At 41.4% G+C, this 23,218-nt stretch overlaps 2 protein-coding genes across 7 annotated transcripts in view; one reads left to right on the top strand and one right to left on the bottom strand.

The window, feature by feature from the left end:
• UBE3D (ubiquitin protein ligase E3D) overlaps window positions 1-14,430 on the bottom strand; it is an 82,028-nt gene extending 67,598 nt beyond the window's left edge. For 5 of the 6 annotated variants that reach the window (XM_050314441.1, XM_050314442.1, XM_050314444.1 and 2 more), the window contains exons 1-6: window positions 14,342-14,403; window positions 13,757-13,959; window positions 11,490-11,580; window positions 7,528-7,759; window positions 3,216-3,285; window positions 750-819 (exon numbers count right to left, since the gene is read on the bottom strand). In XM_050314441.1, the coding sequence (XP_050170398.1) occupies window positions 750-819; window positions 3,216-3,285; window positions 7,528-7,759; window positions 11,490-11,580; window positions 13,757-13,959; window positions 14,342-14,403 (728 nt within the window). Of the gene's footprint in view, window positions 1-749; window positions 820-3,215; window positions 3,286-7,527; window positions 7,760-11,489; window positions 11,581-13,756; window positions 13,960-14,341 lie in introns of all 6 variants that reach the window. The other variant, XM_050314446.1, reaches the window with a different exon arrangement.
• A 4,562-nt stretch (window positions 14,431-18,992) lies between these two features.
• The window catches only part of DOP1A (DOP1 leucine zipper like protein A), a 63,556-nt gene continuing 59,330 nt past the window's right edge, over window positions 18,993-23,218 (top strand). The window contains 1 exon segment of the mRNA XM_050314429.1: window positions 18,993-19,068. The gene's annotated coding sequence lies outside the window, so the exon portion shown is untranslated.

Below are 23,218 nucleotides of genomic sequence, written 5' to 3'. Positions count from 1 at the left end.
AGAACAGCTATATGGGCAAAGTCCTTCATATATCAATGCACTACAGATATTTGAGTATCTCCATACTGTCAATTTCACTACAGCCTACAATTTTCTATTTCCTGCAACAGGAATTTTTTAATAGACCAGCATTCTAAATTGCTCCACATCCTTTATTTGGGCCAACACCAAATGTGAATTGCTGAATAAAAGCCTTCCCTTTGCACATATGAACACAAAGTTCAGAACGATGCACATACTTCAAATACAATTTACATAAAGAAATAACTGTGACTAATGCATAGTACATGATACAAGATAGATAGACCAGCTTCTGTTTCACCTTAGACTTAATTTCAAACTGAATTGCTTGAAATTTCAAAAATCTCAGTTCCAATTCAATATTTCAAATTTTACTCAATTTAACTTTACATTATGTAACTTTCTGTTTCCATAATTAGTCACCAGATGTCATGCAAGTTTAAGTAGTTCAAAAAATAGGTATTTCATTTTGGTTTATCATCTGAATAGTGAGACATTGTGACAAATTATACACAATCTCTCCTGTGTCACACACACAGATGAGCAAACAGAACTGTATATAAGTGAATTCAAACTACATTATCTTTACAATGCCTAATTCTGGGGTGATTACGTAGAATTGCACTGCTAATTACATGCAATTATTCAAGAAACTATAAGATTAGAGCATTTCTAGTATCCTTTCTAAAACATACACGTGAACAAATTACCTGATTTTGTTTTGTTACCTTGGTATTGGGCTGAAACTTCCCTCAGCTGGCTGAATAATCACCTCAGTGGCATAATATTTAATGGTATCTAAAATGACAGAAACAATTTTGAAGTATAATAGAATAACCAACTTGTTAAGATTAGACTATAAGTCAGCCTATCACTAAACTAATTAAACATTTGCTCAGTACTCCATTAAGAAGTGCAGCGGACGGTCAAATTCTGCTTTGGTTTGTAGGAGGTGAAGCAACCATAACAAAAAACCTACACTGCCTGAAGAAAACTGTTCTGAGCTAATTACATGATCAGCAATTTCTCATTCATATTGATCTTTGTTAACGCTGGGAACAATCACCTTGAAACAAAGCAAGAGCTCAAGCCAAACCTGAAAGACGAATTGAAAGAACTTTCCTAAAGCACTGAGATCAGCATAGCTTACGTAAGTATTTTAGTACCCTCTGCTGCTCAGTAATGCTGCAGTGAATCACAAGAGACAGTTTTAATAACAGCACACACAGGGGAATAATTTTCTTCTTTGCTCAAAGAACAGAATGGAACTTCTTTCCAAAAATCACACTCACTCAACACTAGCATTGCATACATTCTTTCATACATCAGTTTCAATGTAACTGTTCATCAAAAGCTTCACTAAGACAGCCTTTAACACTAAATGTAACATTTTTGAGGACATAATTTAATCCCCATCAATAAAGTCAGGTCAAAGACGATCATACTGAAGATCTGGGTATATGCTGCAAACACAGCCTATGAGAGGGCCAGCAAAAGAGGTTAAGTATAGAGAGTAATAAATACATTCTACTAAGCCTTAGCATGTGAACAGCTGGAAGATTCATCAGTTCCATAAATTTTAAGGGTGAAAGGGATCATCTCATCTGATCTCTGTCCACACATACCATTAAAATTGGATGAAAGTAAGCATTTCAGGAAAACGCTTAATGTGTTTTAAAGACTCCAAAGGCTTTGTAATCCAACTCCTTCTCTAGATAAGCACTATGCTTTTTAAATTATCTTCACCGTCAGGAAATTATATTTTACCTCTAAGTTTAATTTAGTCTGCTCCACACTCTGCTAGTCCTTGGAGATGGGAGTAAAAGAAAGTTCAGTCCCTTTAGTTCCTCATCCATTACCCTGACTAATTCCTGACTAAGGAATTAGTGCTACTGCTACAAAGGTATTGGGAATTCAGGAGATGTTTGCTTGCAGAGAAAGAGAAGGTGTGATTTCCCAAGAAAAAAATCATACAAGTGTCTGTGGGTAGAGTTGAGGAGAAATCCAAATGTGGCCTCCACAGCTACACCACTCTAATCCTGCTTTATCTTCAAGGCACTGATATCTGCTCATGAGGAAGCACCAAACCATGACAGTCAAGTATGCTCTCTAGTCCCTTCTCACAGAGATGGTTCTGCCTCGACTTATACCATACATTGCTGGTTAGTTTGTTTGTTCTTTGAACTCTACTTAAATTTCCTACAGTACTGCAGAAACGATGGTCAAAACAATGGATACATGCTATCTAACTTCAGTTTTGTGCAGAGTCCATACCAAATCCATGCACATCTGTACAGTGTTTGCCTTTACCCATTTCCACCAATTATATCAATTACTGGATGCTAAAACTATCTGAAGGCATCTGAAGGCATAGATTAAGGCATCTATTACTCATGACCTTATTATTCATGCTCTTTTCCAAGCACTGCTTTCCTAAAGTCACATCCTGCTTTGGGGGCTTTCAAATATTGTACCTTAAATTTGGTTTTATTAAAGCCTGTGTTGTTCAGATCCCTGTACAGGACAATCAGAATGTTCTGTACAGAAAACCTTCTGTCTTGCATCACCTCATGACTTACTTCATAAACAGGCTTTACATTTTCTGAGAAGTTTTTATATTCACCAGATCTCTGAACTGAAAGAGGCTCACACTGACTGATGCAGTGGAGTAGAGGAAAAATGAAAGAATGAACCCTGCTACTAACAGTCTTATCATTGTTTCTCTCCTGTTAATAGTTGAATTTTAAAAACGACCAGATACTCATCTTTAGACTGCTTCTGGTAAATCCTGCTGATTCAGTATAATTACACTTCTAAAGCATCATCTCATCATCAAATGAGGATGAGACATCACCTGCTTCTTTGACAAGGCTGTCTTCCCACAAAACCAGGCTGACTCTTAGCAACTTCAGCTTCTAGCTGTGTGTTGACTGGAATCAAGCATTGAATCTTCCAAAGCTTTGAAATTAGCCAAATATGCCTCAGAAACAAGGATGAGGAAAATCCCTGTTGAAAGTCACTTTCAAGATCTAACAGTGGAAAAAACAACCTCATCTGTTCCAGAAGGAAATGGGAAGAATACACAGGAATCAGCCCTGCACCTTACTGATAAAACTACTTTCCTTCAGAGTTTTTAATCTCCAGTGCTCAGTGGCTGATGCAGTCAAGTCTACTTTCATTTGTACATCTCATACCTGATGATACTGTTTCTCCCAGCATTGTCTTGCAGCGCTTACAAATTACTCTGGTAGTTTCCTTTGATTTCTGTAGGACAATGAAATATCATTTAAATGTCATTCAGATATTCTGAAAAAGGAATGCATAATTGTAACAATCTGCAGAGTAGACAGTAAACTTTGTACTTCTTTCTGTTCTCTTTATGTTTGCATGCACATAGATTTGCCTTCATTATTTCAGCTTTCTATAGCTGGACTTGCTTGCAAGTTTCATACTGGTTTTAAAATCTGGCAATATATTCTGACCTCACAGCAAAATAATGCACATGAAATGAAGTACTCCATAATACAGTCATAAAATAGTATGATGCAAAGTGACTATCATTACCCAGTAAAAAGTTCTAGCCACTGTGGACAGTTTTATAGGAGTCTAATACCAGTTAAGTGTTCAGCAGATAGCAGAAAATGTCCACAGATTGTTTTGAGTTACTAGAAAACAGCTGAAGAACACAACATAGCATGATATTCCAGAAAGATGCAGTGTATTCTGTTCTTGAGCAATATTTCTTCCTCAATTCAAGCAGAAACAAAAAATAAGAATAATTGTCAGAGGTGCAAAACAGTTTCCATACGTGGCAAGAAAACACATGTAATGGAAGGAAGCACAGAAAACTGAGGGGTATCACTGAGATACATAAAATCACAAATGTTTAGGAAAAGCTGAACAGAAAAAAACCACATTTGCTCTCATAGCTCATGCTATGAAATTATAGAATCACAGCATCCACTAGGTTGGAAAAGATCTCTTGAGACTATCGAGTCTTGTTTGCATCAAAGAAAAGGAAGGTATTTGTCACACAATGCATAATGTAGTTTGGTTCTCACTATAGGAAAGTGTTTTTCATAGTAAAAGTATACACAAGTTCAAAAAGTCTTCAAAAATTCAGAGGAAATGTTCATCAAGGTCTTATGAAAAACAAAAAATGTGGATAACAGTGTCTAGTTCAAGGAGTCTCTACAATCTCCAGAACATAACTCAATATTTGCCTTACTCTTATGTATCCACTACTGCCCTTTGAAAAAGATCTCATCTTGGCATGATATCTGCCCTGTAATGCTCCTGCTAATAACTGTTAATATTTGAATTCAGCATCAAACATGTAAGTGTAACTCCTACTTTAATCCAAAGTCCAAAACTGGTTCTGTGTGGGTTTATTAACCTGGATGTAGTCTAGTCTGAAAGCAGTATATATATAACACCTATGATGGTCACAAATGAGGAATCAAACTAAATGGCCCAGGGAGAGCCCAAGAGCTGACTACGTTAGAACTACAGCCCCCTTGTTATGGAGATCAGAAAAAACATCTGATTCACATAGATGCAGTTATCCCCTTTCCCAATTCCTACTTTGCTACTCCTCTCAAACATACACAGTAAAATTACTTGCTTGATGTGAAAACCAAGGATAAGTAGACAAGGTTTTGTTAAAGTCAATATTTGAGACTGGTACAAATACTGCACAGTACAAGTACAGAATATATACAGTACTTCCTTGAAAGCTACAACTTGAGTATTTTTTTCTGACTACAGTTACAGATGCTGGCTGAGAATTGTGCAGTACGGTACTAAAAAAAAACACCGCTACCTCACTGGATCATGCTTCAATGGAAAAAGCAACAGTTCTAGCTTGACTAATTAAATCAATATATCTATTTGACAACTTGCAGCTGCTGGCAATCTGCAGGTGGAGGTGGATCACAAGCCTAATATTTTCTGTTTCTACTCCTAAGGATCCCAGATATGGTGTCAGGGAAAAAGAGTTTCCCCAAGAGATACTATTAGGATGCTGCAGTACCATGTGACATTTAAAAACTATGTTACACTGAGAGACTAATAGATGTGAAAAATATGTTCGCAGTGGACGGATGCTGTCTTGGTCCCACTGGAGCCTGGAAAACATTGTTTAAGCATCTCTGGTACATTCCTGCTACTATTTTGGTCATAGTCAAACACTTCCCAAAGAACTGCAATGCAATTAAAAAAGAACTTTCATACTGGGGTAGGCTGCAAGAAAATTCTCTTAAATGAGAACATTTATGCCAATAGCAATCCATCTTGGCTGTAACTTTCTATTACTCATATAATGGAAGAATTTTCTGCTTCAGTATGAGGGTTTTTTCCTTATTAGTCCAGTTTCTGCTGGATCTTAGAGTTTTGCTCATTTGCTTGGCAACTGAGTGATGCTGGAAATAAGCAAACACAGAAATGAGAATTCACTGCTAGTATGAAAGATGTAGAAAGAGGGATTTGACACAAACAAGCAACAAATTCTCAACTCTTTTTTTTAGCTTTAGAAAAGACTTGGAAAAATCAGAATGTGTTATGGGTTCAGATGTGACTGTCTTACATTCCCAGGACATAGTAAGGAAATTGAGTTTCTTTGACTGTTCTGTCTAGAGAAGGCAACCTGACATCCCACATTATAGCTCTTCATGTTAACATTTCTGAGGTGTTTAAGGAAGCAAACAGGAAAATTAATTACACTAAACCACTGTAGTATGTCTCTGACATAAATCAGCCTCCTCCCTCATTTAAAAGTTCTTCTGTTATCCTGGTGTGACCCACATCTCTGTAACATCTTTGTTCCACATCCTTTTATTATATGTTTGTCTCAAAATCAATTCTTTGCTGCCAAACATTCTCTTTGATTGATGAAGAAGTGTGCAACATGAACTCCACGCACCCCGCCTCTTCCCATATTTGTTCCCATTGTTCTAAGATCTCTTTTAAGACTGCTGAAATGTGAGAATTCATTTTGGGGACCTCTGGCAAAAAACATTGTCCTCTTTGAAATTTTTAATTTTCTACTCCACCTCCTTCTTAAGGAACCTTAGAAGAAATAACTCCAATTGTCACAGAGTTAATCCAAATTAATCTGCTTCTCCCATGCTGACATCCTTTCAGGGTACCAGTCCTTATTTTCCCCTCCCCATATTCTGCTTTTCAAAGAACAATGGAACAAGAAACAAAAGGGACCACAGCAGCAAGAGCTGGAGAAATGGGCTATAGGACAAAACTGTTCCCCAGGCTTTGCACCAGCAACCATTGAATTGTGAGAATTTTACTGGGGGTAATACAAACCACTAATAAGCAGCAGCAGAAAATGGAAATCAGGGTCTCTGGTGTTAGTTCTCAACAGATTAAATGCTTCATGCTGAGAATCTGGATATATTAAGTCATCAGTTGTTATAGACACAAATTGACAAGGTAGCAATGGTTCCCATAACTGTAGAAGAATTTCAATAATTAAGTTTAATATTTGGTATGGGGAGAAAATATGGCGTCTTCAGGCCCAACCTTTGCCAGCATAAAGGCAGACAAGCTTTATGGAAATGTAGGCTTTGATGAACTACATTCCTGGATGTTCTTCTGGCAGAAGAAAAGATTACTGCTTGAAATTTTATACAAGTGCTATATGTCCAGGATGAGTAAAGCACTGAATTTTCTTTCTTCATGGGTTTTATCCCAGAATTGAAGCATCAGCATCCCTAAAAATGTTTTGTCCCCGGAAACAACAATTTTTGACATTTCTGAGCCAAATAATAGCCTTCTTCCTAGAGACTCAGCTGATGAATATATCCCATCCTGGAACACCTCAGAAACATCCACATGAAGAGCTATAATGTGACATGGTAGGTCCCCTCTCTAGACAGAACAGTCAAACAAACTCGATTTCCTTACTGTGTTCTAAGAAGTAAGACAGCCACATCTGAACCCATAACACATTCTGATTTTTTCAAGTCTTTCTAAAGAAAAAAAAAAAAAAAAAAAAGAAGAAAAAAATTCCCACCTTTCTTTCATCATATTTATGGTTATGCATCCAGTCATAGTTTGAGAAGAAAAATAATTGTTATTCCAGTTTCCTCCTTATTCTTTGCTCCACTGTCCTTTGACAAACACCTAACCCATTACAGTTATTATCTTACTAAATTTCAATGTCCTTCTGCCCTTCACTTGGGATATTTTTTGGGGAAAACTTTTGGGTTTAGAACTACATAAATAAAAGGCTTCTAATTTAGTTTGTAGGACAAAGTTCTTCTTGCATATCTAGGTCAATATAAAGACTGTGGTGTGAGATTTAGAAAACATAAAACATAGCTTAGAATATTTTCTGGCTTCTGTACAACTGAATATCAAGAACCCACTATGACCTTCCAAACAGCTCTGTAATACATACAAGTTAAATCAGCCAGGAAACACAAAAATTACTTCGCAATTAAAAAAGTCCAAACACATTCACTTGAGAATTATTTTAAGGAAATACTTTACCAAGTTGCAGTCACTCTGAGAAGCATGGTGTCCAGTCTCTGAGCAGCACATGGGAGATTCAGGCACATGTGATTCATTCCCTGAATTCAACAGAAAAAAAGTGTCTCCAAGAAAACAGTCATCATGCTGAGGGTGCAAAGTGCTTCTGGCAAAGGGGTTAGGGTGACAACACCACTCTTCAACTAAATCACTCCAATTGTCACTCGGTAGAGGAAGAACTCTAAGAAATTTCCTAAGAGGGAACAAGAAACAAATATTTCAATATATTATAATTTTTTTCTAAGACACTAAAAGAGAGCTTAGACTCCCTACAAAAAGGGAGAGGGGGCAGAAATATGGCATTTTCTCAAAAGGAAATACTTGACTCTCTTTTCAGTCAAAGGCACTTTCTTTGGGTGAATTCTGAGAAAGCCATGGCTGAGTGTTTCTTGCTGAGTTTCTGATAAAACATTTCCCAAGAGTGAATCTCCAGTGATTATAAGGCAGACTTAATCTTGAAATTTACCATATGTCAAGAAAAAAGTTCTACCCAGTCATAAAAAATACAGCAATGGGCATTTTGCAATCACACTTACTATTACTTGTAAAATTCTCTTGTACAAACTGTTGATATAAAATCAACAGAAAAAGACTCATGCCACAGCAAGATTCAGCATGTACTTTGAAGCCCTTCAGAGTCAGATACCAGACTCTGAAAAAGGAAAATCCTGACAAAAATACCACAGTACATCTTCATTAAGAAAAACAGAAACAAACAAAACAACAAACAAGGATAATGCAATCTTAATTCAGATTCCGATACTCAGATCCAACTTTCAGAAGTCACATTAAAAAAAAAACAAATCCCTTTCTCCTGGGTAGCTGTAGGACCAAGAATGCTGCTTCAGGACATACCAGACTTTGCCTTCGTTATCAGTTATATTAGTTTGCGGTTTCTCCTCTCTGCCTAGTTTCCTTAAACGCTTTCCTATTGTTCCCTTATTTATTCTGCTGTCTCCTGAAACCTTTACACAGAGTTTCTTGATTCTACTCCTTACTTCAAACTTGCAAATACGACTCTGCTTATGGTACTACTCTGCAAACAAAAATACAGCTGCTAAGCCAACAGTTAGACATCCTCCCTTTCTTGCAGTTCCCAAACTAATCTTTTCTGAGGATGTCAGTTCTTCCCATTGTAGTTTCTTGTCCCTTTTGAATTGTTCAATCAGTGAAAGTAAAATCCTTTATCAAAAAATCCTTCCTTCTAGATCGACAATACATTTGAAACTGTGCTTGCCCCACCTGCAGATGAAAGTTGGAATGACTCATCCTCTGATCCAGCTTTACCGTAACGAAGATAACCTCTCAGTACTACCCATCTCTGTCTTCATTTTCTGTGCTTTAATGTATTGCCTGAGATACAACCCAATGCTGCCAAGGTGAGACTTTAATTCTGGTATCAGCCTAATGACTCATTCTTCACCAGCCCTCAAAATTAGTACCGATGCCTGGACTCACACTATGCATTGCTCTTTACACTAAAAAACAGATAGCTGGTATTGCTCAGTAATATTTTTACGTGTTACATACAGGAGAAAAAAAAAGCCAGAGATTATATTAAGCTGCATAGTAAAGTTGTCCCAATTCATTACATCACCCTTTCTTTACTCTCACAGCCTAGAGCACCAGGATCTTCACTTCTTTTCCAACAAAAGCAGTTGCTCCAACCAGTAGGAATTTTCTAAACAGACTTTCTTAACTTAAGCTATACCAAAACCATAGCATTTCCACTATATTTTAGGCTTTCACCACTCATAGGTAGGAAGCCATATCCTGGATCATAGTTTTCTGGAAAAACAAACAAACAAAAACAACTTGAAGTTCACTGAGTGCTGACTAAATTGAGGCTGCTAAACACAGTGATAAAACCTAGCAGACAGGGGGACTTTTCTCCCCAAACTTGCTCCTAATAAAAACAGATTCTATTTGAAAATAGTCACCTAAGCTGCCTTCATGGTCAGAGCAACAAACAATTTTTAGGTTGGGAACCTTCCCCTGTCCAGCTGAGGAGGGGAGTAACAGAGCAGCTTTGGTGGACACCTGGCATCCACCCACCACAGACCTTTAAGAATTTCTTCATGACAGAAATAAAGCCTTATATTATTTTACATATAAGCTATACTTAGCCTACCTGGAAGGAGAGAAAGAAAAATGAAAGCATCCCAAATTCTTTGCAGCTCTTACATTGTGGAAGAAAAAAAAAAAACCTAATCACTTCCTCTAACATAGATAACGTGAAAGTAATGGAGAAGAATCAGAGAACATCCCCCTAACCTCTGAAGAGCAATCAGATTCAAAGAAGGAAACAAACTCAATGAGAGGATTTCAGAAAATGTATAGTCAATTTTCTTTCCCCAAGGAAGGTTTACTTACATTTAAACCATTTCTAATATATTTCTCTAATCCAACCTTTAAAATGATGGCTGCTTATGCAGTCTTTAACAGTAAAACATAAGTTTTAGAATACGTTTGTGGCAGGTTTCAATTTTTTTTTTCATTTTTAAGCTGAATTGCTCTTGCTTCCGCTGAAGACTACTGACATCTTCCTTGCATTAACTTCTTAGATATTGGAAGAGTCTTACGTCTTCTCCATAACCTTATCTAAACTAAATTCCATTTATTTCAATTCAATTTATTCTCAAAGATATAATTTTCTAGATCTCGTGTTTTTCTTATTACAGACCCTTTCCTAGTAATTCACACTTTAATAAGTTCTCCTTCACACAGTCATGTAATTTCAATCCCTCCACCTGTGCTGCCACTGTCATACTTCAGTCTCCCCAAAGAGATGAACACATGAATTCTGTAGCTGAAAGTTCTGACTATGCTACTCTCTTCCTTTTGGAACTGCTAGGACAGAAGGTGTTGGACACACCGGCAGCTCCAATCTTCTACCCTTGTCTTAGCATTTTTTTAATAGCAACATTCAAGGGGCTCAGAGGTTCCCTGCAAGAAGAAACGACAAGTAACGAGCCATGAACAGGTGTCATTTTTTTCCTTTCTCAAAAGTTCTGTTTGCATTATGTTATAGGATTCAGAACCAAAAGACTTAAACTCCGTGCATATGAATTTGATGTGCTGAAATTCAGAAAAACATCCACTGAGAAATGAAAATATAAAAGTGCAATATGTTTTGAAAGCAAATGCTACTGACTAGAAATTAGAAGTTTCATTACTCTGCAAATGTATCAAAATAAGTGTTATTACCAGATTTTCTGATGAGACATTTCAGAAGAGAAAGCCAAAAAATCCTCATTCAGTTACATTCAGGTTAGCCATAAGCCCATACATACGACAAGAAAGTAACATGAGTTTACAGAATGTAACACATTTGTCTTATCATTTTAAGTATTAGAAGTCACACAGACCACAAAAGGCTGTAAGCACATCTCTAACTCTTTTTATATATACAGCTGAAGCTGTCAAAATTGTTCATCAAAAGAGCCAGATAATGCAGCAGCTTTTTACTGAAATTCTCATTCACTTTGCAGACTTTGTAAGGAACAGAGATAAGGCCGAGTCACACCTCTAAGACAGAGCTCCTGTGTTTTCCAAATTCAACACCCCAGAACTATGTGGAAGTAGGCTTTGTTTAACGGATAGAGAAGAACTGTGGCCAACATCCCCATTCTGAGCAGCCACTCTATAGCTACAGCACAATGACTGCAGGAAATTTACAAGATACTGAAAAGAACAGAAGAGGATGCCTGAAGTGCAGAGGAAGAAAGAAAGGAAGAATTAAATGAATGGTTAAAAACGGCTTCAGGTAGTTTTGCTTTTTGTCATTCATAGTGCTTCAGATGTGTTCTTGTCTATCAATTTCAAAATAAACAACCTTTAGTATTCTCTAAATAGACAAAATAACGTGAATAGGAATCATTATGGTATTTATTGCTATAAATACAAGCCACTGCAGTACTCACCGATCTTCTACTATGATGTCACCACAGGACTGACAGTAAAAGATGTATTTCTTGTGGGGTTTCAGGCTTTCCCTCAAAGTAAAAGCCAGATCTATTAATAGAACCAAACATATTAATCTTCAAAATTATGTAAAATTTTCAGTCACTTGTACAGAAAAATCCTGCCAAATACCTCAGACGAAGAAAGATAAATCCAACTAACAATGCAAGATGCTGACATTTTAAACACAACCTTAATTTATTTACCTGTAGAAACAAGTATTTAGATTGAGGAAAAACTTGCCATCTCCACCTCATGCTCCAAATTGCTGAATAGGAACTGTATATGTGAACAATAATTTTCAAGGTGCAAATCCTCTCCACAGGGGGAGTTGAGATACAGATATCATCATAGAGATTGTGTAAATCAAAATTCAATGCCACTCTTTTGTAGTGATACTTCTGATACTCAGTGTCTCTGCAGTATGAGGATACACCCCAAAACGTAACACAAAATAGTCAGGACAGGGAGCAGAGGGAGGCACCAGTTTTAATTTTTCAGGCATATAAGAGGCCAGCCACTGTGGTAGCACTGCAGGAAAAGACAGTGAGCAACGGCCTCTGCAGGCCAGCAAAGCAAAAACAGTCTCACAAAAGCCTGCTCAGACAACTTTTCCAAATTAAAAAAGAAGCTATAAAAGCCTCCATGAATTATCCAACAATATTAAGTGGAAGAAAAGTAAGACTTTAAACCGAGCTCTATGTATGAATATGCTCTCCGTCACCCACTTTCTTAAATTTAAGAATCCAGGTAGATTCTCAGCACTGGTATTCAGTATTTAAAATTTACTTAAAATTTAGGATTCAACAATAAGAGACAAGTACTTTAAAAGGTTCCAGAATTTCATGTAAGAGACAATTAGTTTTGCATAATAATATAAAACATTAAAGGCTAAGTAAGATTTTCCAATATATGCTTTGATTACCACACATTTTTCACTAGTATGAATTCACAAGGTAAATTTTTAAAACTTCATCCCTGGTCTCCTCAAGAATGTCTCACACCAAATAATTTTAGTATAATCCAATTTTCAAAGCACGTGCATAATTACAGATTAACGTACAGATGCAACCTCAGCACATCCTAAAATCAACAGAGCATTCCAATGTGTTTCTGGTGCTGAAATCATTACTGTATATCACACACTTTACTGGCCATTTCTACTTTAAAACCACAGAATGGCGATTTTGTGTTATTCAATATATCTTTCTGTGTCACATCCTATGCCATGAATCTAAACATATTGAGCTTCGATGCCAGGACAAAAGAAAGCACCAGTTGTACTACCATGCTTTCTATTTATTGCAAAGACATCTTAGACTTGAATGAGCATCATGGAAGTAAAGAAGGTAGCTCTGCAGATTTTACCTGTGATATTAGCCTATGCAAACACCGGCTAGGAGAACAAAGAGGCCCAACACAAACCCACAATCCTTTATGATTAAGAGGTCAGAGATGGACAACCTTTGATAGCTTGGATGAATCAGATTACGGCATTTTTGTAGTGATAGGACAAGGAGTAATGGGTACAAATTGAAAGAGGGAAAATGTATGTTAGATATTAATAAAGAATTCTTTACTATGAGACACCCAGAAGAGGTTGCCCAGGATGGATGCCCCATTCCTGGAAGTGTTCAAGGCCAGGTTGGATGAAGCCTTGAGCAACCTGGTCTAGTGAGAGGTGTCTCTGCCCATGGCAAGGGGGGGCTGGAACTAGATGATCTTAAGGTCTCTCCCAACCCCCTAACATTCTACGACTTTCAGCTACTAAACATGAAACACGAGAGAAAGGAAATAACTTGGAAGTACTACGGGGAAGCGCGGGGGAAGGGACTGAGAGCAGCTCTCAAAACTCCCACACTCGGCATTTCCCTTTCGTTACGTCATTCTAATTGCACTTCAATATTTTAAAAGTGACAACTCCATTAAAATTTCCTCAGTTCCTATTTACACCTTAAATTCAGAGCTACGACAGCCTTCAAGAAACAGCAACAACACGCTCTCAATGCGAACCACCGGCTCCAGGTCTGGGGTGGGGGGAGCAGGGAGGGCTGACAAGGCGGGGCGAGAAGAGGAGGGAGGGCTGACAAGGCGGGGCGAGAAGTGTGAGGGGTGTTTTCTCTATTGAATCTACACTCCAAAACCCCTCAGCTGAACCCGCGGTGTTCCTCGCCCCCTCCCACATTTTTGAGGGCCGGCCCCGGCCGTGCCCCCGCCCCGCCCTCACCGGCGGGGGGCGGCGGGCGGCGCATGCGCACGCGCAGGTGCAGCCCGTCCCCGGGGAGGCGGCGCAGCCCGCGGCACGAGGACGGCGCCAGGCTGACCCCTGGCGGCAGCGCCGCCGCAGCGCAGCTCCCGCCGCTCCGCACTTCCAGGGAATCCGCCGACAGCGACACCTCCACCGGCGCGCCTGCATCCTCCGCCGCCGCGCTGGGGAGGAAAAGGAACGGCTTGTGCCTCGGGAAGGGGCCGTCAGGCCGAGCTGCTGCTTGACACAGGCCGGCCTGCAGCTCTCCCGCGGCCCGAGTCGCGCCCCGGAACCCACGCGGTGAACCGGGGTCTCTCGTGGGGGCGAGGAGCAACCGAGAGGAATAAATCACCGGTCTCAGGAAGCATTTATTTGCACAGTAGCCCAGGCTGCGCCGAGCCGCACAGGCAGACAAGAGCGGGAGGAGGCGCCCCACGGTACACAACCCGTTCCCCCTCGTTCAGGGCTCAGGATGCCAAGAGCCAAGCCCGCCGCCCCCGCGCCGCGCCCCCGCCTCCCCCGCACGGCCCGAGCGGCGGCGGGCGGGCAGCGCCCCCGCACTACCGGATAACCAGCAACGCGCTCTGTGTCCCCCGCCTGATCTCCATCAGGATCCCTCCCTCCATGCCGGCAGCGCGCAGGAAGCGGCCGCTTTGCCGCCCGCGGCCGGCGCAGGCGCGGGGCCAGCCCGCCCCTCACAGCGCCCGGCACAGCGCCCGTCACAGCGCCGCCTGCGTGGAGTCATCGCAGAGCCACGGGATCCGGGAATCGTCAGGGGGGGAAGAGACCTGTAAAATCGTCTAGTCGAAACGTCCTCCCAGCACTACCGCTGTAATTCCCACACCACTAAACCATCTCGCCAGAGCCAGATCCAGATGCCTCTTAAACAATCCTAGGGATGGTAACGCCACCACCTCCCTGGACAATCTGTTCCGGTAGCTCGCCACACTAACACACAAAAAAAATTTTCTAAGATCTAATCTGGATCTCACCTGTCTCGGCTTAAGGCCATTTCCTCTTGTCCTTTCACAGAAAGCACACTAGAAGAGACTGGCCCCCACAACCTCCTTTCAGGTAGTTGGGGACAGCGTTGAGGTCCCCCTGAGCCTCCTCAAGACTAAACAAACCCTCAGCCGTTCCTCATAAGACATGTTTTGTAGACCCCTCGCTATCCTTCTTTGGACACGCTCCAGTACCTCGATGTCCTTTTTTAAGTGAGGGGCCCAAAGCTGAATGTAGTACTCGAGGTGCAGCCTCACAAGTGCCGAGTACAGGGGGGTGATCACTTCCTTAGTACTGCTAGTTACACCTGAGCACACTGCTGGATCATATTGAGCCGCCTGTCAACCAGCACCCTAAGTCCCTTTCTGCTCAACAGCTATTGCCAAACTGTTTGCGCACTGCCAAGACCTCCTTGGTGTCTCCCTCTGAAGCCCCCAGTAAGTAGGCTGGTGGTGGGCAAGAGGCTGCGGCAGGGGAAAGGTAGGACAGCTGACTTGAATTGACCAGAGTGATACTCTGTAGCATGTAATGTCATGCTTGGCAGTCAAAACTGGAGTATAATCTTTCCAAAGTGGCAATTGCTCAGAGACTGGCTGGGCATCATCGCTCTAGTTGTGGGAGGTGGTGAGCGACTGTCTATATGTTTGGTTGTTTTTGTTTGGTTTTTTATTTGTTTGGTTTGGGAGGGGTTTGTGTTTTTTGTTTCTGGTGGGGTTTTTTAACTCTGTTCTTCACTTACTAAACCATCATTATCTCAACCCACAACTTTTCTTGCTTTTGCTCTTTTGGTTCTCCCCCTGTGCAGCAGTGAGCTAGCAGCGGGCTGGGGTCACCCCACCACACCTGCAAAGTTAAGACTTAGCAGAGGCCTCTGCTGAGCCAGGGTCAGGCTCCCCAGTCAGCACTGGAGACTGTGTTCTATGGCGTGTCACTGCACCACCACTTACCTCCTGCCTTGTGAACAAACCCCTCTCCACCCTTTCTTGCAACTTTACAAGTCTGCCTGAATTCCTCCCAATGCATGTTCACCCAGCTCTTGAATGCTGTCATATTGCACTCATAACAACTGGACATTCAGCACAGAGCAGCTGCTGCTCTGGGGTGAGGCTTCTTACTTCCTCTCATAAGGTCTTTTATCAAGAGACCATACGCCTACCCTGACACCCCTGTCATGACTGTCCTTAGCTTATAAACACTGTCACCACTGCAGACTTCATTGAGCATGCCAGCTTCAAAGTATATAGGAAACTGATGGTCAGTATTCAAGGACACCAAGGAAAGAAGCTTTTGCTTTGAAACAAGGAGCCTTCCTGCATTGTTAATGAAAGTCACAAGACCTTCTGCAGTTGCAGTTAGTTGAAAACATGATCTGCAAAGCTTCAAGCAAAAGGCAAATTTACACATGCTAATTTTATAGCAATTTACTATATACTCTATAAATAGAAGACATGTTTACTTTGAAGTATTCTTAGTCCTTGGAGTTATCACTACCAAATAGAAGAGTCCTAAAGAAGCAGAGGGATCAAGGTTAGATTTTGTGAGGAAAATACTGCAGACAGTAGTCAACTCAACTGTCTCAACCAAGTTGTTGGTTTTTACAAAGCATGGATTTGTTGAAGTATTCCAAAATGCAGACTGTGCTGTCTGCATGCTGTTCTGAGTGTGTTGTTTGGGGATTTTGTTGTTGTTTCCTTTTTTAAAGACCATAGTCCACCTGGTGGCTTTTATTTCCAATTACTTCACAAACTAATGTACATATTATGGATTAAATTGTTCTGAGCAAGTATGTCATACATCAAACATAAAATCCATGTAATTGTTGGAGAATTGACTCCTAGGATTATTAACAGAGCCTTAGGCCCTGACTTCAGAAAGACTTATACAAGACTACAAAGTTATGAACAATCTGAAGTAATTTGCAGGGTGTGAACTTCATTTATGCAAAATTTATTATAGGTTTCTCACCCTTTCTGCTGTGAAATAATTACATAGAAAGGAAGGTAAATATCCTACAGAGCGAGTGCACCTAGCATTAGTGGTGCATCCAGAACATTATTCTGACTTCAGTGTCAGTAAAAGGAGATCCTAGTAAGGAAGAGCTCCATAGTGTGATCACTTCCTCAATGTCTCTCATTGTATTAGGCATGCTGGAAGGTACATCCCTGCCTAATTCCTTCAGTGTCTGCTTATGGATGTGTTTGTTATCAATATGAATAACGCCTCCTTGGACCTATGGATACTGCCAAAGTCCCGACTCCCTGGTGCCAATACGTTCTAGAAGTTCACAATCTGCTTAGCAGAAAAGCATTTCCTGTGCTTCCTCATTCTCATACTGTGGGATTTGGTTAACCACAACTTTGTTACCTTTGTTGATTTTGTAGATTTTTATCAGTCCTCTCCCCTGCCTTCTCTCTCTGCATCGAGCAGTCCCAGTTGTTATTGCTCTCGTTGTAAGACGACAGCGACATATCTCTGCTGTGTCTTTCTCAACTTCCCTACATCCCTCTTGAGTCATGAAGACAAGAACTGATGCAGTAATCAATCTGAGACTGTGCCAGCCTTTTATATAGCAGCTAAACAACTACCCCTGTCTTGTTCTCAATATTCTCCCCAGCAACATACAATGTTTTGTGGGATTTTTTTTTTGTGCCACTGCACATAAGGTTGATGAGACAATTTCAAAGAACTGTTTGGAAGCTCTGAACTGGAACTGCCACTACTAAATTCAGCACAAGGGAAGCTTAGGAATCCAACCACTCTGCAGTGCAGCAGCATGTGAAAGCACGTGGCCAGCTATTGACAGTGCCTTCCTGTCAGTGATGTTCAGCACTGTTAAATCGCTCCAAAAGGACCACCAATCGTAGTTACAGTTACATGTCAAATGCATTTGTAGGTCTGTTCAAAGAAAAAGAAATTTAAATGCACCATTTTAATTAGAAATACATGACATGTAGAGTCATACTCAATGCCTCAGAAAACCAGTGGGAATTGTCAGCTTTCCAAAAAGTAACTGTTTCTCACCTACCAATTCCTGGTATAGCTTAATGAGAAAAGGAATAGCATTTCCTCTTTATTATTATCCCAAGTCTGGAGAGTAAAATTAGACTTCATAAAATGTTGGCTGACAAACATAAGTCACCAAGTAGAAGATTCATAAATATTATGAGATTTTCCCCTGCAATATTTTAGAAATACTTGTGCTCACACAAAGTGTAAAATATTTATCATGTAAGCTGGATGCATCTTATTTTTTTTTGCAGTTACTTAAGTAATTTATAAGCATAAGAACTGTTTGCTATTTTGAAGCCTGCTGAAATTTGAGATTTGCAATGATGACTTTGAAACTAACAAATTGCAGTCTAAGAACTGTACCCTTTATTCTGTGGAACTGGTCATTTGAAAATCACTCTTGCAGTAAAATATTCATTCTGAAAGAGTCCATGTGGGCACCCATACACCTTTGTGTATGGACTCAAGCATACAAATCCCAACAAATTTTAGAAAATTCCTAATACAACTACTGTAAACATAAGCATAGACATCGTGCAGAGCAGTTATCATAGCATCACAGACCAGTTTGAGTTGGAAGGGATCAAGTGCAGGTCAGCCTCTTCTCCCAGCCAAGTACTGACAAGATGAGAACACATAGTCTTTAGGTGCACCAGGGGAGGTTAAGTGTGGACATTAAGAGGAATTTCTTCACAGAAAGGGTGATTAGGCATTGGAATGGGCTGTCAGGGGAAGTGGTGGAGTCACTGTCCCTTGAGATGTCTAAGGAAAGACCAGACATGGCACTCAGTGCCATGGTCTATTGACAGGGTGGTGTCCAGTCAAGGGCTGGACTTGATATCTCAGAGGTCTTTTCCAGCCTAATTGATTCTGTGATTCTGTGACCTTAAAGGTCATCTCGTTCACAATCCTCCCGCCATGTGCAGGGACACCTTCCACTAGACACGGCTGCTCAGGGCCCCATCCAACCCGGCCTAGAACACTTCCAGGGATGGGACATCCACAGTTTCACCAGATAACCTGTAGCATATTTTGTAAATTACTACCTGCCTTCTATGTTTACCTGCACTGCATTTGGTAAGCTATGTGAAGATCAGGCAAAATAAATATACACCCATACCCATGTCTGTATCGGTATCCATTCCCGCAGCCCCTCCGCGGCCACCAGGGGGCGCGGGGCGGCGGCGCGGGGCGGGGCGCGGCGCGGGGCACGCCGGGAGCTGTCAGGGCGGCGCGGGGGTGCCGCTGTCGGTCGGGCCGCTCCGGCTCGGGTCGCTCAGGTAACGCCGCTCCCGCCGCCCCCTCCTCCCGTCCCCGGTACGCGCGGGCTGCGGGCCCCGCCGCCGCCTGCTCTGCTCCCTCCGTGCCTCCCTGTCGCCGCGCCGGTGTCGGGGAGGGTCCGCCCCTGGAGCGGAGCCGAGCGGAGCCGGCCCTCTGCCCTGCTCTGCCCAGCTCTCCCCTGCTGTGCCCTCCCTTCTCCTGCTCCCTCCTCTCCTCTCCTTCCGCGGGCACCGCCGGGCCGTGCTGGGCAGTGCGCGAGGGGCAGTGCCGAGCAGCCTGGGGGCAGCGGTTGTACCTGTTAATTGCGCCGCATCAATTAACCTGTAGCACCTGCCTCCCCCCCGCCCCGTCCCCGGCGCTGTCCCCCCCGGCGCCCGGACGGGTCTCGGGGTGCGGAGCCTCTCCCCGCACCCCCACCCCGGCACCGCGCGGTGGGGCCTGGCTTCGCCCCGCGTGGAGGGGCTTCCTCGGGGGACCTGTTCCCGCCGGGGAGTGGTCCCGGCGTTGGGCTGCCAGGGCCGTCCTGCTGTGACCTTGAGGGCTCTGGGCCTCTTTTGGGTCTGGCCCGACTGCTGGAGTTGTTGCGTGCAGCGCTCGGGAGGATGCATGGGGTGTACGGCTGTCCCTGGTTTGTGTGGTGCAGGCTTAAATTTCATCTGTTGATGAGGGATGGCCTCAAATCTTGTGGTGCCCGTTTGAGAAGAATAAATATGTGACAGCTTCTGGAGTTATATATTTCTTAGAATAATATTTTCATACTTGTGACAATAACTAGAAAAGTATAAACAATTTATCTCTTTAAGTGACCTAAAATATGTTAGATATGAGGTACAGGCTTTGATGAGCCAAGGGTGAGTCAACTCTTGTGTTTTCGTTGCTGATTGCAAGAACTCTTTCACTCCTGGGTCTTCTTTTGGTGTCCAGCAATAGTGAAAGTGTTATAGTTCTCGGGTTAACTGCACAATGTGATACTTGAATTCCAGCTGTAGGAGTGTGAAGTGATGGGAAGACTGTATCTAAATAGTAACAGGCTAGATGCTTGCAGGTAATCAGGGAGCCCAGTATAAGGTTGAAGATCCTGGTCTTTCATTTTGCTACCAAGGCTTGGTGTGTCTGTGTTAAATACTTAGGCAGGCCTGGCACTCAAATTTGCTCTTTTTTGTTTGATTTTTTTTTTTAAATGTTGGTATCTTTTCAAAAACAGGCTGAAATACATTAGGCCTTTTGCAGGTCTAATAGTGTGATGTCTAAATATTGTGGTTATCCAAAATGTACAGTCATTTTCAACATAGCATGTATGAACGTCATGAGGGGGAATGTCAGTTGGGAAACAGGCAGAATGTTTACAGCATAATTCCTGGTTTTGTTTTCATTGAAATGAGAATTGTCCCTTTTGGAAACTAAACAGCCTGTAAATGAGATGGGGAGAGGCTGCATTTCTAATTTGCCGAATGTCTTACTTTCCCAACTTGTTGGTAGCACCTGTGACAGTAGGTGTTTAAACAGCATCTTGCAAAGACAAGTTATCTTACATCTTCCATTAGTGGAGCAGCTGTACATTGGGGTAGATGGTTAAGTTCATAACTTAGACCATGTTTATACTGGTACTGCTTTTCTTGTGTAAAAATGCTGGCACACTACGCAGAAATACTCATTGCGGGTGCAGCAAACTATGTGGGTAAGATTGCAGTCTGTCTGGTTGTCGTGGTTCAACCCCAGCCATCAGCCAAGCCCCACGCAGCCGTTCGCTCACTCCCCCACCAGTGGGATCAGGGAGAGAATCAGAAGGGTAAAACCAGAAAACTCGTGAGTTGAGATAAAGACAGTTTAATGAGGAAAGCAAAAGCTGCACATGCAAGCAAAGCAAAATCAGGAATTAATTTGCTGCTTCCCATGGTCAGGCAAGTGTTCAGACATCTCCAGGAGAGCAGGGTGGCCATCTCACGTTATGGTGACTTGGGAAGACAAATACCATCACTCCAAACATCCCTCCCTTCCTCTTTCTTTCCTCCAGTTTTATATAAAGAGCATGGTGTCATATGGTATGGAATATCCCTTTGGTCAGTTAGGGTCACCCATCCTGGCTGTGTCTCCTCCCAACCTCCCATGTACTCCCAGTCCCCTGGTCAGTGGGTGGAAGTACGAAAGAGCAGAAAAGGCCTTGGATCCTTGTAAGCCAGGCTCAGCAATAACAAAAACATCTCTATATTATCAACCCTGTGTTCAGCACAAATCCAAAACACAGCCCTGTACCAGTCATGATAAAGAAAATTAGCTGTACCGCAGCCCAGACCAGCGCACTGCTGTAAGTGGGCTCAGCCTGTGTTCTGCCATTGTTCTCTGTTTGAATAAGGAGAGGACGCTTCCATTGCTGGCTTAGTTCTCTTAGCTAGAGTTACTGTTGTCCACCTTTAATGTCTTGTTACTTAACTGGGAATGACTGCTTGACTGGGCTGGCTGAAAGTGCTTATTCCTTTGGTGAAGCTGTATTATATTAAATATGCAGTGTGTAGAAGAGAACCAAGAAGAGGTATGAAGTATGTTGTTAAAAAACCCTGTTTTGAAAATGTTTGAGAAAAATAGGAGATAGGAAGGAGACTAAACTAAATGATACCTGTGAAAGCATGAAATAGAAAAATGGAAGTAATTGGTCTGTGTGCAAATAAATTGTCTTTCAGATTAATAATCATGTTGCCCTGACTTGTAGCTGAAAAGAAGTTGAATGATAAATAGAAACAGTAAGTGATATGTTTCCCTCTGACATGTTGCAGAGAAGAAACACTGCAGGATCAACCATTTTCCCCCAATAACTGAAACAAGAAATGAGAAGAAGGCACCAAATCGAATCAGCAAATGGTTTCACTAGTCAACACATTCCTATTTTATCAGAAATTTTGACTTCAATATAAGCATAAAAATGCCAAAAGTCAAGAAATAGTGCGTTGCCTAATTTGGTTTTTAGTGTAATTTGCAGAAATCAAAGAGAATTTAACCTTTTATTTATGTCTTTTCTGGATTACTTCAGAGGGTAAGGAGAGCAAACAAGTTTTGGTCCAACCCCTGTTTTCAGAATAGTCAGGAGAGGATTCTACTTTACAAATTCCTTTGAAATCCACCTGTAGAACTGTGAAATCAGATGCATTGCAAAATGTAACTACAGTCTTGATAATGTGTAGATATATGTTTGGCATATGACACTATTTCAGAATTAAAATCAGAATAAAATAATAGAAATTAGTTAAAATTTGAAATTAATTAATTACCAATATCTTAGACCTCAGGGTATAATAAAAAAGGAAGTTGGACAAAGTCTTGCCTGAATGCATCGTATTAGGTTACCCAAGTAAGGCAATGATAAGGATGTGAGAACTTCTGACATGCCTTTGTGAAAAGAAGTATCGAGTTTGTTTGGAGGCAGAATGTTAAACTCACCTGAAGCTACATATTATTAGTACAATGGATATGGATAAATGAAAGGTTTGTCTAAATCTTCAGTATTTAAAGTTATTGTGAGCAAAGAATAAATGAATAAATTACCAAGCCACCTTTTTTGTTGTTGAAGTTGGTAGATTCTGTGTTAAACCATGTATCAGAATATTTACAGAGAAGTCTCAACGCGAAGTTACGTTGGAAGTTGGCAAACTCTCCTTTAAAGTAAAGTGTAGTACAAATATACCTTTAAATGACATCATACTGGTTTAAGTTGACTTCGTTGTTATGTTTGCTATGGTTTTGGTGTTATTTATTTATTTAACTATATTAATTGGACTGGACTTACTGGTTTGATGAGTAAAAAATAAGAAAGAAAAATACCTCAACCTATGTTTTTCATTAGTATATGATTGGAAAAGATTGGAAGAGGGAAGCTAGCTAGTTAAAAAGACAGTCTTCTCAGAGAGGGTATGAGGCTGAAACACATAAAAGTGAAAATAAGTTGCAGTTTATTTTAGGAAGCTTGTCCTGTTACTGTGCTCAGGCAGCTGAGGAGTAGATAACTATTTGAAGTCGTGTACTTACCAAGCATTGCTCAGCAAAGGCAGCAGCCGCCAGGTCTGGCAGGTGCATGTGAGTGCCAGGCAGTTCTGCTGGGACAGGAAGAGCACAAAGCTCACGGTGCTGGCAGGTGGTGTGGGAGACACGGGCAGGGTG

Source organism: Myiozetetes cayanensis, unplaced genomic scaffold (assembly GCF_022539395.1).
Source record: "Myiozetetes cayanensis isolate MyiCay16 unplaced genomic scaffold, myiCay2020 scf2-11, whole genome shotgun sequence".
Classification (NCBI taxonomy): Eukaryota; Metazoa; Chordata; class Aves; order Passeriformes; family Tyrannidae; genus Myiozetetes; species Myiozetetes cayanensis.
Note: the sequence above shows the minus strand (reverse complement) of the source record. Positions and strands in the feature narration are given on the sequence as shown.